The 18291-nt window shown below is 42.1% G+C and overlaps 2 protein-coding genes across 5 annotated transcripts; one reads left to right on the plus strand and one right to left on the minus strand.

Annotated features, from left to right (window-relative positions):
* Positions 1–350: 350 nt before the first annotated feature.
* LOC139368231 (endonuclease domain-containing 1 protein-like) lies at positions 351–12201 on the minus strand. 2 transcript variants are annotated; one of them, XR_011626938.1, is made up of 3 exons: positions 7171–12201; positions 4139–5988; positions 351–1072 (listed from the first exon to the last, which is right to left on the minus strand). XR_011626938.1 is itself a non-coding variant. In XM_071106897.1 (2 exons), the coding sequence occupies exons 1-2, from the start codon at positions 7462–7464 to the stop codon at positions 5362–5364; spliced, it is 921 nt and encodes a 306-aa protein (XP_070962998.1). In that variant the 5' UTR covers positions 7465–12201; the 3' UTR covers positions 3038–5361. The 2 variants fall into 2 exon arrangements, 1 of the variants encoding a protein (XP_070962998.1); XM_071106897.1 differs by lacking the exon at positions 351–1072 and having other exon boundaries at positions 3038–5988.
* Positions 12202–14441: 2240 nt separating this feature from the next.
* Positions 14442–18038, plus strand: LOC139368232 (UDP-glucuronosyltransferase 2A2-like). 3 transcript variants are annotated; one of them, XM_071106898.1, is made up of 2 exons: positions 14442–14625; positions 16102–18038. In XM_071106898.1, exon 2 carries the CDS (start codon positions 16111–16113, stop codon positions 17716–17718), a length of 1608 nt encoding a protein of 535 aa, XP_070962999.1. In that variant the 5' UTR covers positions 14442–14625; positions 16102–16110; the 3' UTR covers positions 17719–18038. The 3 variants fall into 3 exon arrangements, with proteins under 3 accessions (XP_070962999.1, XP_070963000.1, XP_070963001.1); XM_071106899.1 differs by having other exon boundaries at positions 16107–18038; XM_071106900.1 differs by having other exon boundaries at positions 14442–14620.
* Positions 18039–18291: the final 253 nt, after the last annotated feature.

Consider the following 18291-nt stretch of genomic DNA (forward strand, 5'->3'; position numbering starts at 1 on the left):
GGATTTGCCAGTAGATTGTTGACTTGATTTATGATGATGACTGCTAGCTAAGCTTTTGAAAGTATGATGTTGACATGATCGGTCCAATCAAAGCTACTGTAGATATAACGTGATTTGATGTAATTTTATCTGTGGCCAATGACCTTGAGCCTTCTTGGATGGGCATTTCTATTGTAACTCAATGGCAGCACCCAAGCGGCTTGAATTTCCGAGCTCTACCCTTAGATTGGGTGGTGACATAGTGTCCCCATGATAGACAGAACACTGAGCCAATCACGGCGCAACTAGAGAACATTACCAACCCCTACATTCTGTATTTTCTGCTGGCTACCCCCACCACCACAGAAAGCACTGAGCTAGGCTGAAACACTTGCACATTGGAGCTGCCTTACTTAAGAAAGCAGAAAAGAGACCATGTTTGTATGCTGCTTTTTAACTCAATGATTTTTATTCTATATTTGTTTTACATTGTTGACATCACTGATATGTGATGCATATTAAATGCCAAAATAACATGCAAAACAGGCAACCCCCCACCCACAATTGTTTTTGCAAAAAAAATTGGGACTCAAAACAGGTGGGCCCTTGCCTCACCTGACCTGAATGACAGGTCGCCACTGGTTATAATACAGTTAGCATACCATTGCCGTTGATATGGCCTGTTAGTGAATTTGAAAATAAAATAAAAGAGAGCCGCACACTCTTGGAGCTCAGATGCAAAAATGTAATACCAACGTTTCGACAGCCAAGCTGTCTTCATCAGGGTATAATCACAAACACTGCAGGATGACTCGTTTATATAGTGTCAAAAGACACAGGTGTCTGTAATCATGGCCAGGAGTGGCCTAATATCATTGGTTAATAATCAAATATTAAAATGTCATACAAAGAACAGCATACAAACAAATGGATAGCATACGATCATAGATTAATTTGACTATACAAGTTTACACACAATTACAATGGCAAAGTCACAATAATCACAAGAATGGCTTCAGATCAAAGTCTACGTTGATGATGATTGATGATCATTGATGATATTTTTGTTCTATGGAGGGGTGATGCAAAACAGCTCCAGGCGTTCCATGCTTTTCTTAACTCCTGTTCTGAGCATCTGAGATTTACTATGTAATCTGATACACGTCAAATCAGTTTTCTTGATCTTCTGATCTTGTGTGAAGATAATGTTCTATACACTGATCTTTACATGAAACCTACTGATCGTAACAGTTTGTTGAGGGCTGATAGTTGTCACCCACTTCCCTTAAAAAATAGTTTGCCCTACAACCAATTCTGTCGAATCAAAATAATTAGCAAAAAACAGTCCGATTTCGACAGAAATATGGCTGAGACGCAAAGAAAGTTCAAGGAGGGGGGCTACAAGAATGATCAGATTAATATTGCCATTGAGAAAATTCAAAACAAAACGAGACATGACCTTTTTCAAGGTCAGTCTCGCAAAAAGACGCATTCTTGCGTTCTAACTACCCGCTATTCAAAGTGCTCTGAACAAATTAAGAGAATTGTTCACAAACATTGGCACATCCTAAAATCCGATGATAGTCTCGGTAATGTGTTTTCGGACCTTCCCTTGGTCGTATTCTCGCGTGGCAGAAATCTCAGAGACCAATTGGTAAACTCTGATTTACCACCCCAAGATATTCCTGAACAACGTCTATTTGCGCCCCTACTGGATGGAAATTACAAATGTAATGGCTGTGCTCAATGCAATGGCACTTATAAATGTAGATCCTTCAAACACCCACAAACAGGGAAATCGATCCCAATAAAAGGTGTTATTACGTGCTCCACTAAGGCAGTTATTTATCTTATAACTTGTCCTTGTGGTAAAAATGATGTAGGTAAAACAAAGCGCGAATTAAAAGTACGTTTCTCAGAGCATCGTAGCACCATTAGATGTAAAAACTTTACTTATCCAGTTGCGGCCCACTTCTTGGAGGCAGGCCACTCGATTTCGTCTCTGTGTTATATTGGCATCGAACATGTCACCCTCCCTAGGAGAGGGGGTGACCTTGATAATTTATTGTTAAAAGGAGAGGCTGCCTGGATCTTTAATTTTCAGACCCTTGCGCCCTTCGGTCTCAACGTAGACTTTGATCTGAAGCCATTCTTGTGATTATTGTGACTTTGCCATTGTAATTGTGTGTAAACTTGTATAGTCAAATTAATCTATGATCATATGCTATCCATTTGTTCGTATGCTGTTCTTTGTATGACATTTTAATATTTGATTATTAACCAATGATATTAGGCCACTCCTGGCCATGATTACAGACACCTGTGTCTTTTGACACTATATAAACGAGTCATCCTGCAGTGTTTGTGATTATACCCTGATGAAGACAGCTTGGCTGTCGAAACGTTGGTATTACATTTTTGCATCTGAGCTCCAAGAGTGTGCAGCTCTCTTTTATTTTATTTTCAAGTTTCCACTCCGCTAGCCAGCACCTCGTCTTAATAGGTGTGCGTTTCTTTTTCTTCTAGATCGTTCTGTTAGTGAATTTGCCACATGAAATGTAAACAAACGAACAGGCAAACAGCCTGGGCTACAAGCGATTTCAGCACCAAAGACAGTGATTGGAATTCCCGGAAAAACAATAACCAGTCTATTGTAATAATTTGATGTTCCTGAACAGACTTTCTACAGTCACTGACACCTTTCATTCAATGGGCATCGGACATATTGGCCTAATGAGTCCAAACCTTTCACAGAAGCTGCATGGACAAAAATGTTCAATGTAAAGAAAATACGGGAATGCCTGTTGATTGTTGTGCTGCTAGTGATATTTTAATAAAAACATTGGTTATAGGCTACTGATTAGGCTACAAACAAAAAAATGAAGGTTCCTTGTGGGTTTTTGAAAGGTGATGGTTCTATGTGAAACCATACTGACCCTTTCAACGGTTCTTTGCAGTTCAAAAAAAGGGTTCTTCCTCTTTTAGTGGTAATTAAACTGTAGGGGCAGCGGCTCATTCTTTATATTTTGGTGCTTGGTTTGTGCAACCTTAAGTGAGAGTGTCATTCCAGTTGATCTAATCTGTTGTATTATGCTATTACAGTATATATGACTATGGCCAATGATGGTGTCCTGTGAAAAAGTCATGTACAGCCTTGTGTCAAATTAAAAACGTTTGACTAAGTCTTTAGTTCTCAAATCTCTCCTCGGGGACCCCCAGCTGTTCCAGAGCTAGCACAGGTGATTCAACTTGTTAATAAACACAATAATAAAACCTCTGGTATTTTAACAACATAGTATGGCTATTAAACCAGAATAAAAAATCATGTATGTTTCTACAAAGAAACTTTTGAGATTGAGGAAGGTTCTTTAGAGAACCATTCTCCATAAAGGTTCTATTAAAAAAGGGGGTTCTATATAGCCATTAAAAGCATTGTAACCTTAGCAGAATCCTTTGTTGGTGCTATACATAATATTTTTTCATGGTTCTTTATAGAACCATAGAAACGTTTTTTTTATAGCACCGTACAGGTTCCATTTAGAACCATATGAGCATGGTTCTTTATAGAGCCTTCTAAAAAAGGTTCCATATACAGTGCATTCGGAAAGTATTCAGACCCTTTTTCTTTTTCCACATTTTAGCCTTATTCTAAAATGGATGAAATTGTTTTCCACCCCTCTTCAATCTACACACAATACTCCATAATGACAAAGCAAAAACAGGGTTGAATAATTTTTAGCAAATTTATAAAAGATAAAAACGGAAATACCACCTTTACATAAGTTTTCAGACCCTATACTCAGTACTTTGTTGAAGCACCTTTGGCACGATTACAGCCTCAAGTCTTCTTGAGTATGACGCTACAAGCTTGGCACATCTGTATTTGGGGAGTTTCTCCCATTCTTCTCTGCAGATCCTCTCAAACTCTGTCAGATTGGGTGGGGAGTGTCGCTGCATAGCTATTTTCAAGTCTCTCCAGAGATGTTTGTTGGGTAGAAGTCCGGGTTTTGGCTGGGCCACTCAAGGACATTCGGAAAGTATTCAGACGCCTTCACTTTTCCCACATTTTGTTACGTTACAGCCTTATTCTAAAATGTATTATATTAAAAATGTTGCTCATTAATCTACACACAATATCTCATACTGATAAAGTTAAAACAGGTTTTTAGAATTGTTTGCACGTTTATAAAATACATTTTAAAAGGAGATTGAAAACGGGTTAGCAATAACTCTAGCCAAAAAAACAACAACATTTGTCGAAATATTAGCTAGCTGGCTAGTATTTATGAGGCCAGCAAACACCTTCCTCACACTCTAGGAACGTATTTCCTCCAACTGTTTAATGATAAGGTGCCTCTCAGTCCCAAAACACAAGTTTTCTGGAGATTTGTGGAAGAAGTGCTGATGACGTCGCCCACTGTATATGCGCTTCGGTAACCTGACTTAGAAGAAATCCGCACACAATACATCCCTGACCACCACTTGAAGTGTTCTGCCAGATCTGAACTCAATCAGACTACAATGCGACTTTTGTGCATTGACCCGTCTTTCCAATGCGATCTTCGTATTCTTATCGCAGAAGTCGAATGTGCAGAACAGCATCTCGGAATGCACAACTTGTCTGTCGTTGTCACTGGATAGGCTATTGCATCAGATGACCACACCAGGTTCCACTCCTATCAGCTAAAATTAAGAAGAAGCGGCTCCAGTGGGCACGCAATCACCAACCCTGGACAATTGAGGAGTGGAAAAACATCACCTGGTCCGACGAATCCCGGTTTCGGATGTGTCATGCTCATGGCAGAGTTAGGATTTGGCGTAAGCAGCATGAGTCCTGCCTGGTGTCAACGGTACAGGCTTGTGACACAGGTGAAATGGTGTGGGGAATGTTTTCCTGGCACACATAGTTCCTTGAAACCAATTGAGCAATATTTGAACGCCACACCTTGTAGAATCCATGCCCTGAGTTCAGGCTTTTCTGGAGGAAAATGGGCATCCAATCTGATACTAGATGGGTGTACCCAATTAACTGGCAACTGAGTGTATGTCATAAATGTTTCCAATGCTTCAAAATGAGACTCTTGTAGTTTGACATTCAGTGACATTTTATTATGACATTTGGGACACATTTCATGCGTATTACATTATTTTGACACTGTTATATATAAAGTTTTACCATATTTATGATGTCCGTGATTTACTTCTTACCTAGACTGTTGAGCAATCTAGACAATTTTAAGTGCACGTGTGCTAAAATTGAGGACATACTACTTGTGATATTAGTGCCAAATGAATTGAAAAAAATGTAATTTTGCAGTCTATGCACACATGATCCATTACATGAACTTGATAATCTATTAGATATGCATATGGTAGATATGGTCATTTTACCCCAGAGCATTGTTCATAAAACACACTGATGACGGTCCCAAATCGCTCCTTCAGGTACATCTCCAACGTATCCAGAGGCATACGCCTTACATCGTAACCCCAGAACCATTTGTGACTGCTTTTGTCAATGGGCACAATCTCTTCTGTGCTGTTTGGGTCATTGCGTCCAATAGCAGCATATGTGGGGAAAACCTTGCTAAGATTAACCTTGTTAAGTAGACTCTTGTTGTACTTAGGGCAACAGTAGGCTGACCACATGTACTCCGGCACTGCCACTCGATGACCCTTGATCCAGTGCTTGTTGTCCAGGTAGGGAATAACCCCCGTCACAACGTAGGCCACACCGAGGCAGTAGGAGCCGAGAGTGTGGTTGACCTGGTTCTCCAGTGTCTCCCAGGGCCCGTTGTTGGAGCCAACCTTCTGAGGGACCACGTTGGTCAGGGTGAAGGTGGACAAGCGGTCCTCCTGGGTCCGGTGGTGAAGGCTGGGGTTGAGGTGCCCCCGAGTGTAGGAAGAGTTGGTATAGTCCAGCTGGACGGCCTGGCTGTTCACCACATTCGGGTCCAGCTCACCTAGTGGGAAGGGGGTCATGTTGCCATCTGCTGTGGTGTTGGCTAACTGGAAAGGGGAAATGTTGAGGGTCAACAAAGTGTTAAGGGTTAGGAAATGGGAGTTTTTTAAGAAACTATCTTGTGTTGAATGTTGCAGTAAGTGGGGGCTTTCCCAACAAGACAAACCATGGCACAGTACATTTTGGCTTCACTGAACTGAGAAACATAATTGTCTGCAGATGATGAGGCTCTGTGCCAACCACAAATGTGTCTGTTCTCGTTTTTTTAAATGAGCATTTCCTCTTTTTAAATCTAGTACAGAACACTCCAGTCATGCTTGTTATTTACAAATAGCATAACAATTTCTTATTTTCAAAATTCAGTGTCATGCATAAACCAGTAGATTGTAATGGCTGTTGGGATATTACACTCTAAAATCTAATTTTGTCAGAAGTTTTTATAACTCCAAAGTAGTCTAATGTAAATTTGAGAAAATCTGGAAATTACCTGTTCAATTAATTTTAGATTATAGAGTATAGCTGGATCTACAAAACAGATGGCTTGGGACGTGGATTCATCTTGTCAATAGAATACTTTGTAGTCTGAAAACCTCTAACAAAGTTTGATTATGGGGTGTAATGTCCCTTCAAAGGGGAAGTTCAGAATTTTACAATATAAAGGGATACTTGGGATTTTGGCAATCAGGCCATTTATGTACTTCGCTAGAGTCAGATGAACTTGTGGATACCATTTTATGTATCTGTGTCCATTATGAAGGAAGTTAGAGGTAGTTTTGCGAGCCAATATTAACTAGCGCAGTGACTGGAAGTCAGATATGGTAGCAGATGCCCATATACTTCCAGTCATTGCTCTAACGCTAGTTAGCATTGGCTCGCGAAACTATCTCTTAACTTTCTTCATCCTGGACACAGAGACATACAAATGGTATTCACAAGTTTATCTGACTCTAGGGAAATAAATAAAGGGCCTCATTGCCAAAATCCTGGAGTATCCCTTTAACTTTTAACAGCAACTACAAACATCAGCAAACTTTTGGCACTGCTAGCTAAAAATCAATAGGAGTGATAGGAGCAACCGTGTATTTTCCAAAATGCCATGGCCAAATCAAATTATATCTGCTCAATTATTTGGTTTTACATACTTAACGGTGATAGACTATTTTCAGGGTAAGGAAACATCTAACATCAAGTTTTAAAATACTTAACTTTCCCTTTAAGTCATTTGTTACCTGTGGCTCAAACATCCAGTTTGCTGGGGGCCTTTTCCCTTCTGGCGGGCTGAACATGTAGGCAGAGAACCTTGGCGAGCGTCGTGGGCGGCTGTACAGCGAGGCGAAGTGGTACTGGTTCCCATAGCGCTGACAGATGGGGGTCCCTGACAGACCCTTGGGGGGCCACGACCTGTAGAAGAAGTTCAGACATGGGGCGAAGTCCCCCACATCAGCCGCACAAAGGGACAACCAGCCTCCCAGAGCTAGAAGGGCCAAGCCCACAGCATGAAGATATGCCATTCTGGTTAACATGCTGGAGCTGTTGCTGTAGTCTTCCAAAAATGTAAAAGATAGCAACACCCCAAAACAGGACTACAACTAGATTTATTCTTTCCAGTTCATGGTGCCCTGTTATTCAAAGCTGATGCGTTTCAATACAAAGGTCTTTCTTACAGCTTCAGAGAAACGTGATCAGAAACTGTCCGCAAAGCCACAGAAAAACAACTAGAGAGGAGACATACGTATCTGCTATAGGTTCTCAATGCGACACCCCTGTCTCATGCTGTCACACACTCGTGATACTTGGGGATTGGGAGGTTAGGGGTGGATTCATGGTTGACTAAGCGTTTGACTATTAACACTTATGCGAGGAGAGCGAGGGGGTGTTACGAAAGCAGCTTCCTTATTAATGGCACATGAGTCTCACTGAAACAGGAAGGATGCCTGGCCGCCTGGCCTCTTATGCACTATGTCTCTTACTAGAGAACGAGAAGAGCTGTACCAGCAAAGAGTGAAAACAATGTTTGTATGCACTCACATCCCCAAAGTGAGTCTGCTAGTGCCGGCTCAAACGCAAATGACCTTTAGAAATCAAGTACAATGTCGACAATGCTTCTTTAACTGAATCACAGGCCTCAGTTGACACAGGTGTTAATCATTGGACAAAAGTTGACGTCATTGCAGAACTGCGTTGTTGTCGAAGGTACATCCACAGTAGCATGTTATCTCATGGTTAAACATTGGCTTGCACTTTTGAGTTGGTTTAAAGTCCAGTGCAGTCAAAAACAGGATTTTCTTGTGATTTATATACACTGGGTGTATAAACATTAAGAACACCTGCTCTTTCCATGACATAGACTGACCAGGTAAATCCAGGTGAAAGCTATGATCCCTTATTGATGTCACTTGTTAAATCCACTTCAGTCGGTGTAGATGAAGGGGAGAAGACAGGTTTAATAAGGATTTTCAAGCCTTGAGAAAATTGAGACATTGATTGTGTATGTGTGCAAATCAGAGGGTGAATGGGCAAGGCAAAATATTTAAGTGCCTTTGAACAGTGTATGGTAGTAGGTGCCAGGTGCACCGGTTTGAGTGTGTCAAGATCTGCAACGCTGCTGGGTTTTTCACGCTCAACAGTTTCCCGTCTGGATAAAGAATGGTCCACCACCCAAAGGCCATCCAGCCAACTTGACATAACTGAGTCAACATGGGCCAGCATCCCTGTGGAACGATTTCGACACCTTGTAGAGTCCATGCCCCAATGAATTGAGACTGTTCTGAGGGCAAAAGGGGGTGCAACTCAATATTAGGAAGGTGTTCCTAATGTTTTGTACACTCAGTATATATCTTCACACTATGAGGTTGAAATAATACTGTGAAATTATGAAACATGTTAATAATGCCCTTTTAGTGTAAGAGCTGATTAAAAAGGCCGTCTGAAATGACAGCCTATTTAGGTAGTATGGCGTTTTGGCCTGCCTGGTTACATCACTCGGCAGTAAATTAGTTAAAAGACCAATAAGAAAGATAGTTCCAAACTTCTCTGACAATAACAGTTTTAATTTCCCCCTTCCCACTGGGCACAATTGGGTAACATTTTAACATTTTAGTGAGGGCAATTGATTGATCTTGAGTGCTTTTTCAGTGACACACAACACAAGTATTTTTTTTTTCAACTCTGATTTAATTAACCAATATTACAGTGTTCACCCACAATATTACATGATGAGACACTTAAGTATGCACGCACGTGAGTTAAAGGGCTTTCACACCAAATTGGCTTGGAGTGGTTTTTCCTATGTCTGGCACATTTCCCCCTTAGTTTAGTTAGTTTGGACTGGTGTGAACACTACGGGCACGCGGGAGCGTACTAAACAACGCACCACGGTTCGCTCAAAAAGACTGGTCTTGGTCCGATTCCATGGTGCGGTTCAATGCAGGTGAGAACGCAGTCCAGACCAAACACAGGAAAGGACCAGAGGCGCGCAATATTATTAGTTGTTTGACGGCGAGCATTTGATGAAATGCACACTTACCATAACTTCATATCTCTGATACATTATGTGAGTAGCAGCATATTTATGAGCGCATCCGAGATGTGAGAGATGTGGGCTATTCTGGGTATATAGAATAGCTTACTGAATATAGGCTATTCACGTTGCAGTTAGAGCTGCTGTTGATCTGTTTCCTCCCGCATGTTATTCGAAGACCAAAACGGAACAAAAATAAAGTTTGGGACACATAAGTGATGCTTCATGATAATCATAGATGGATTAAATGTGAACTTTTTTTTCTCCAGTAAACAAATTACTTGCATGGACATGTGGTTTTGTTTAGGCATTTTAGTTCGTGTGACATTGTGAAACCAAGCGGGCCAAATAAAAATAGAATACAACTCTGATTCTATTGATGAGAACTACAGTGCATTCGGAAATTATTTAGCCCCCTTCCCCTTTTCCACATTTTCTTATGTTACAGCCTTATTCTAAAATTGATTAAATACATGTTTTTCCCCTCATCAATCTACAAACAATACCCCATAATTTCAAGGCAAAAACAGTTTTTAGAAATTTTGGCAAATGTATTAAATATAAAAAAAGAAATTCCTTGTTTACATAAGTATTCAGACCCTTTGCTATGAGACTCGAAATTCAGCTCAGGTGCATCTTGTTTCCATTGATCATCCTTGAGATGTTTCTACAACTTGATTGGACATATAGGGTCCCACAGTTGACAGTGCATGTCAGAGCAAAAATCAAGCCATGGAGTCGAAGGAAATGTCCATAGAGCTCCGAGATAGGATTGAGTAGAGGCACAGATCTGTGGAAGGGTACCAAAACATTTCTGCAGTAGTGAAGGTCCCAAAGAACACAGCGGCCTCCATCATGCTTAAATGGAAGAAGTTTGGAACCACCAAGACTCTTCCTAGAGCTGGCTGCCCGGCCAAACTGAGAAATCAGGGGAGAAGGGCCATGGTCAGGGAGGTAACCAAGAACCCAATGATCACTCTGACAGAGCTCCAGAGTTCCTCTGTGGAGATGGGAGAACCTTCCAGAAGGACAACCATCTCTGCAGCAATCCACCGATCAGGCCTTTATGTTAGAGTGGCCAGACGGAAGCAACTCCTCAGGAAAAGGCATGTGACAGCCTGCTTGGACTTTACCAAAAGGCACCTAAAGGACAAGATTCAAAACAAGATTCTCTGGTTTGATGAAACCAAGATTGAACTATTTGGCCTGAATGCCAAGCGTCACGTCTGGAGGAAACCTGGCACCATCCCTACGGTGAAGCATGGTGGTGGCATCTACATGTTGTGGGGATGTTTTTCAGCAGCTGGGACTGGGAGACTAGTCAGGATCGAGGGAAAGATGAACGGAGCAAAGTAGAGAGAGATCTTTGATGAAAACCTTCTCCAGAGAGCTCAGGACCTCCGACTGGGGCGAAGGTTCACCTTCCAGCAGGAAAATGACCCTAAGCACACAGCAAAGACAATGCAGGAGTGGCTTCGAGACAAGTCTCTGAATGTCCTTGAGTGGCCCAGCTAGAGCCCGGACTTGAACCCGATCGAACATATCTGGAGAGACCTGAAAATAGCTCTGCAGCGACACTGCCCATCCAACCTGACAGTGCTTGAGAGGATCTGCAGAGAAGAATGGGAGAAACTCCCCAAATATAGGTGTGCCAAGCTTATAGCATCATACCCAAGAATACTCAAGGCTGTCATCACTGCCAAAGGTACTTCAACAAAGTACTGAGTAAACGGTCTGGATACTTATGTAAATGTGACATTTCAGTTGTTGTTTTTATATCAATTTGCAAACATTTCTAAAAACCAATTTTTTCTTTGTCATTATTGGGTATTGTGTGTAGGTTGATGAGGGAAAAAACAAATGTAATACATTTTAGAATAAGGCTGTAATGTAACAAAACTGGGAAAAAGTCAAGGAGTCTGAATACTTTCGAATGCACTGTATGTGTGAAAACACCCTTTAGTGGGGCCAATTGATTGATCTTGAGAGTTTTTTTTTCAGTGACACACAAGTGTGTTAGTATTTTTCTGATCTCTGATCTGTGCATTTGTGTATCTGTGTATGTGTTTTGTGAAATGTTGTAGTCTTGGTTGATTCAATCAGATCAGAGTTGAGAAAAATACTAAACACTTGTTTTGTGTCACTGAAAAAGCACTCAAGATCAATCAATTGCCCTCACTAAAATTCTTAAAGGTTCAATGCAGCCCATAACTCAATACCAAATCATTTCTGGGTAACACTTAAGTAAATTACTGTGATTGTTTTAATTTAAAATGGTAAAAAAGGAACAAAAATGGCTTCTTAGCAAAGAGGAATTTCTCAAGCAAGAATTTAGCTCGGACTGTCGAGTGTGCAAGCCAATCTTTAAAGGGATACTTTTATTGCGCTAGCACAATATAGACTTCCAGTCATTGCGCTAATGCTAGTTAGTTTCACGAGCCAATGCCATCTCTAACTTCCTTCATACTGGATACAGTGTCACACCTTGACCTTAGAGAGCCGTTTTAGTTCTCTATTTGGTTAGGTCAGGGTGTGATGTGGGGTGGGCATTTATGTTTTATTTTCTATGTTTCTTTATTTCTATGTTTTGGCCGGGTATGGTTCTCAATCAGGGACAGCTGTCTATCGTTGTCTCTGATTGCAAATCATACTTAGGTAGCCCTTTTTCCCTCCTTTCAGTGTGGGTACTTATCTTTGTTAGTGGCACTTAGCCCTGTAAGCTTCACGGTTGTTTCTTCGTTTGTTGTTTTGTTGGCGACATTTAACAAATCAAAGGAAAATGTACGCTCACCACGCTGCACTTTGGTCCACTTCTTACGACGGCCGTGACACACACATAAAATGGAATCAGCGAGTTCATCTGTCTCTGGGGAAGTAGAGTTGCCAAAATACCTAAGTATCCATGAGATGACATGCTATTGTGGATTTACCGTCGACAAAAGTGCAGCTCTGCAATTTCAACATTTGTCCAATGATTAACTCCTGTGTTAACTAAGGCCGCGATTAAATTAAATAAGCATTTTTGACACTGTATGCCCACACAAACACACAGACATAGACACACACCCAATGCACCAGCTTGTGTAAATAAAGATTCTTAGTACAAGGGTTATTCCTGATGTGTGTAAAATACAGTGGGGAGAACAAGTATTTGATACACTGCCGATTTTGCAGGTTTTCCTACTTACAAAGCATGTCGAGGTCTGTCATTTTTATCATAGGTACACTTCAACTGTGAGAGACGGAATCTAAAACAAAAATCCAGAAAATCACTGTATGATTTTTAAGTAATTAATTTGCATTTTATTCCATGACATAAGTATTTGATACATCAGAAAAGCAGAACTTAATATTTGGTACAGAAACATTTGTTTGCAATTACAGAGATCATACGTTTCCTGTAGTTCTTGACCAGGTTTGCACACACTGCAGCAGGGTTGCACACACTGCAGCATTTTGGCCCACTCCTCCATACAGACCTTCTCCAGATCCTTCAGGTTTTGGGGCTGTCGCTGGGCAATATGGACTTTCAGCTCCCTACAAAGATTTTCTATTGGGTTCAGGTCTGTAGACTGGCTAGGCCACTCCAGGACCTTGAGATGCTTCTTACAGAGCCACTCCTTAGTTGCCCTGGCTGTGTGTTTCAGGTCGTTGACATGCTGGAAGACCCAGCCACGACCCATCTTCAATGCTCTTATTGAGGGAAAGAGGTTGTTGGCCAAGATCTTGCAATACATGGCCCCATCCATCCTCCCCTCAATACGGTGCAGTCGTCCTGTCCCCTTTGCAGAAAAGCATCCCCAAAGAATGATGTTTCCACCTCCATGCTTCACGGTTGGGATGGTGTTTTTGGGGTTGTACTCATCCTTCTTCTTCCTCCAAACACAGTGAGTGGAATTTAGACCAAAAAGCTCTATTTTTGTCTCATCAGACCACATGACCTTTTCCCATTCCTCCTCTGGATCATGCATATGGTAATTGGCAAACTTCAGACGGGCCTGGACATGCCCTGGCTTCAGCAGGGGGACCTAGCGTGCGCTGCAGGATTTTTATCCATGACGGCATAGTGTGTTACTAATGGTTTTCTTTGACACTGTGGTCCCAGCTCTCTTCAGGTCATTGACCTTGTTCTGCCGTGTAGTTCTGGGCTGATCGCTCACCTTCCTCATGATCATTGATGCCCCACGAGGTTAGATCTTGCATGGAACCCCAGACCGAGGGTGATTGACCGTCATCTTGAACTTCTTCCATTTTCTAATAATTGCGCCAACAGTTGTTGCCTTCTCACCAAGCTGCTTGCCTTTTGTCCTGTAGCCCATCCCAGCCTTGTGCAGGTCTACAATTTAACCCTGATGTCCTTACACAGCTCTCAAGTCTTGGCCATTGTGGAGAGGTTGGAGTCTGTTTGATTGAGTGTGTGGACAGGTGTCTTTTATACAGGTAACGAGTTCAAACAGGTGCAGTTAATACAGGTAATGAGTGGAGAACAGGATGGCTTCTTAAAAAAAACCTAACAGGTCTGTGAGAGCCAGAATTCTTACTGGTTGGTAGGTGATCAAATACTTATGTCATGCAATAAAATGCTAATTAATTACTTAAAAATCATACAATGTGATTTTCTGGATTTTTGTTTTAGATTCCGTCTCTCACAGTTGAAGTGTACCTATGATAAAAATTACAGACCTCTACATGCTTTGTAAGTAGGAAAACCTGCAAAATCGGCAGTGTATCAAATACTTGTCTCCACACTGTATGTCTCTTTATTATGTTTAGAAATTCTTTCTATTGCTTTGTTATAGAATGTTGTTTCCCTGAGAATGCCTGTTAGCAGTTTATCTCAGTCACAGCAGGCTATGTTTTTTATATACCTTGAGGTGGGAAACATTGTTCAGTGCATGGAAGGAAATTGAGGGGGTGGAGTCGGGAAGGGGTGGAAATGTTGTTGCAGTGGGGAAGAGAGGCTGCCTAGTTGTCCCCCCCACTCTCTCTCTCGCTCTCTCTCTCTCACACACACACACACAAATCTGCTGTCCCTTGTGAATAGACATTCTTTTCTCCCCTCACTTTAACCTCTCCCACATTATACCACATACCAAGACTGCCAGCTCCAGTAAGGATCAGAAGGGGCTCAAAGTACGCTGCTGCTCAGAGCTTGTGAAGTAAGGTAGGTTACAATGTTCTCTTCCTTCTCTTATCTTGACAATAACTCAATATCTTTGCATATGATATTTGATATAGCCACTGGAACACTTAGGTATTTTTAATTCCTATTTGTGGACAGTTGGATTGTCTCTTCTTTATACATTTACTGTATTATTTTATTGTGCTACAGGACCATTTGAATAGGTAGTGTTGTCTTTTAAATGCATAGTTCTCTGAGTTAAATGTTGAGGTTTACCCCTTTCCAACCCATGGGACTTTGGTGAAGAGGATATGTGCTCGACCATAGTGGTCACTTGGGGACCATGCTCTTGTATGCACATGCTGGTGTTAAGCCCCCCCTCTGCTGCAGTGTATGCCCTAGATAATAGGGAATGTGTGGTTGTATAGGAGATTAGCCACAATATGCATTTCATCAGGACTTTAAACTCAGTTCATCTCTTGACAAAAGTACATAGCCTACTAAGGCTGAAATGTGTAATCCACAGTTCCAGTATTTTGCTTAGTTGCGTAAGACGAGAACATCACTTAGTGCAACATTCTCTGCCAGTTCTTTTTACAAGAAAGAGTCATGTTTTTCCCCCAATCTGAGCATTGTAGCTTTACCATCAGCAGTATAAGGATTACTTATGGACCATGACTGTGTCATGAAATGAAATGAAATAATAATTTCTGCACTTAAAAGCCTGCTATATTAAATGAAGCGCCCTTTAATATAGACCACATGTAAAATTCAATAAATCAGATTTTTAACATGAATAAAGACTTGCTAAAGTGCCAAAGTTCAACATTTTGGCATGTCCCTCTGTGCCCCCCCCTCCCCCCATGACTTCAACTTATTTTGTTGCTTTGACATAGTGATTATTTTTAAGGTAAAAAAAACAAAAACCTGTCCCTCATTTGAAGGTCAACACTGTTATGTGAACTTAACTTTTTTCGATAATATGGTGAAACTATTCCTTTTTAAATATTATTTTTTTCAAAACAAACATTGCACATCCACTATGAAAATCATAGAGTAAAAGCAGGTCAGCTGGTTCTACTCTTTTGTCCATTTTCTGGTGTTTTGTGGTGGAAACTGAGCGGGTCGAGCATAACACGTCAACCTTGTTACCCAAAGATAGACAAGATATAAATGTTGTAAGATAATTATTTGGGTGAAGCTTGCATTCAATTGCCCCTCCTTGTTGCAATACAACAATCTTCCATTCCTCCTGGCTGATTATGGCTGATTTAAAAGGACATCGTCAACCCTGTTACTTTCTTTGGAACTTAATAGGCACTTACTATAGTTTTGATTTTTTAAGATGTGAAAAGTTTTTTTCATTAAGTTGAACATGTGCTCTTTCTGACAGAATGTTAAAATTATGTGAAATAAAAAAATATACTTTTTTTCCCACAAAGTTGTACTACCCAAAAGGGACTAATTTCATGCAATGACCCTAATACATTCTGACATCATTCCCCTCATTCTTCCCAGAGTAGAACAATGAGTGGCCTGAACGGGGTGACCGGTTTCGTCCTTGCGGTTTCGGTGGCCTTCCTCGGTGGCCCTCCAGGGGCTCTTGGGGGCAACATCCTCATCTTCCCCTTGGATGGCAGCCACTGGGTCAACATGAACCTCCTGATCGAGGGACTTCACGCCCGGGGTCACCAGGTCACTGTGGTGCGCTCGGCCAGCAGTTGGTACATCAAGGAGTCGTCGCCCCACTACCGCTCTATCTCCATCACTGTGCCTGGGGGCATGGACATTGAAAAACAAGACTTCTTTGCGTCCTTCCTCGTCAAAATGCTGCAGATCCAAAGGGAAGGCGCATCGCCTTTGGCTTTTGTGTCCTTCTACTCGTACATGCTGTCGGCGTTGTCAGGAATGCACCAGCAGGCCAGTCAGTTTGTGGTGGAGATGTTTGAGAACAAGGCTTTGATGCAGAGCCTGAGGGATAGCCAGTATGACGTGGTACTCTTGGACCCGGGGCTGCCCGTCGGGGTCCTGGTCGCCCATAAGCTTGGGCTACCCACTGTCTTCAATGTTCGCTGGATCACCAGCGGAGAGGGGCATTTCGTGGTGGCCCCCTCGCCCATGTCCTATGTCCCCACTGCTGGTTATGCCACTTCGGACAAAATGACCTTCGGCCAGAGAGTTGGGAATGTGTTCATCTACCTCCTCAACATGATCATTGATATGTTTGTGATCAGCCCACACTACGATACGCTGGTGAAGAGTTACTTTGAGCCGGGTACAAACTTCTACCACCTTCTGCAGGGGACGGACCTCTGGCTCATGCGGGTGGACTTTGTGTTTGAGTTCCCTAGGCCCACCATGCCCAACATTGTCTACATTGGAGGCTTCCAATGTAAACCCTCTAAACCTCTACCGACAGAGCTGGAGGAGTTTGTCCAGAGCTCGGGAGAACACGGGGTTATCTTGATGTCACTGGGAACTCTTGTCAAAGGCTTGCCCGTGGAGATCACCTCGGAGATCGCCGCCGCTTTTGCCCAACTTCCCCAGAAGGTCATCTGGAGGCACATGGGCAAGCAACCCATCGGCCTGGGCAACAACACCCTGCTGGTCAAGTGGATGCCCCAGAACGACCTCCTGGGCCACCCCAAGGTCAAGGCCTTTGTGGCCCACGGTGGCACCAATGGCCTTTACGAAGCCATGTACCACGGGGTGCCGGTGGTGGGGCTTCCGCTGCTCTTCGACCAGTTCGAGAACGTCTTACGCCTGGAGGTGCGTGGAGCGGCCAAGGTGCTTGAAGTCACCAAGATCTCCAGCCAGAGCTTCTTGGAGGCTGTACAGGAAGTCCTCCACAATCCGTCCTACAAGACCAGTATGGAGCGGCTCTCAAGCCTGCACCGGGACAAGCCCATGCATCCTCTGGACACCGCCCTCTTCTGGATTGAATTCGTCATGAGACACAAAGGGGCCGCCCACCTGCGAACAGAGTCTTACAAGATGCCCTGGTACTCCTATCATTCACTGGATGTGATTGGATTCCTACTGGCTGTTTTGTTTGTGCTGGTAGCCATTACTGTGGGTTCAATCTACTTCCTGTGCCTCAGACTATGCAGGAAGCGTAAACCCAAACAGGAGTAACGATTGGCTCTTGAATACAACAGGAAGTGACCTCACTTCTTACCATATGACTGTGAACAAATAAGTTCCCCTTTTTCCTCTCAAACATGTCTGTTGGTACGCAACAACATAACAACAGGATATCTTCATAATGTACCAGTGTTTTCTTTTTTATTACACTGTATAGGTTTACATGTATAAAGAGAGCTCACTTTGATTTTTAGCATATATTTTGCATTACCATTGTGCTTTAGCCTTATAACTTTTAAACTCCTATGGTGACTGGGATGACTATGAGCACTAGAGTTTGATTCTTTATGATGAAATAAAATGGTTATAAATAACGATATCTGTCACCTTTATTGTGGTCAACCATTTGCTGGGAGATTTTAAGTCACTGGTGTCTTAGACCTAGGACAGAACCAATCCTAACCTGAGATAAACACATATGATATCAATGCATGATTTATGAAAAGTTCTCAAGTTCAAGAATCCAGCCCATTTGGAATAGCAGTAGAAAATATGTAAATACATACACATGGATGCAATACAAAGGCTAGACTAATGGCTGTGTCAAAATAGTTGAAAATAGTG

This window comes from Oncorhynchus clarkii, chromosome 16, assembly GCF_045791955.1.
Source record: "Oncorhynchus clarkii lewisi isolate Uvic-CL-2024 chromosome 16, UVic_Ocla_1.0, whole genome shotgun sequence".
Classification (NCBI taxonomy): Eukaryota; Metazoa; Chordata; class Actinopteri; order Salmoniformes; family Salmonidae; genus Oncorhynchus; species Oncorhynchus clarkii.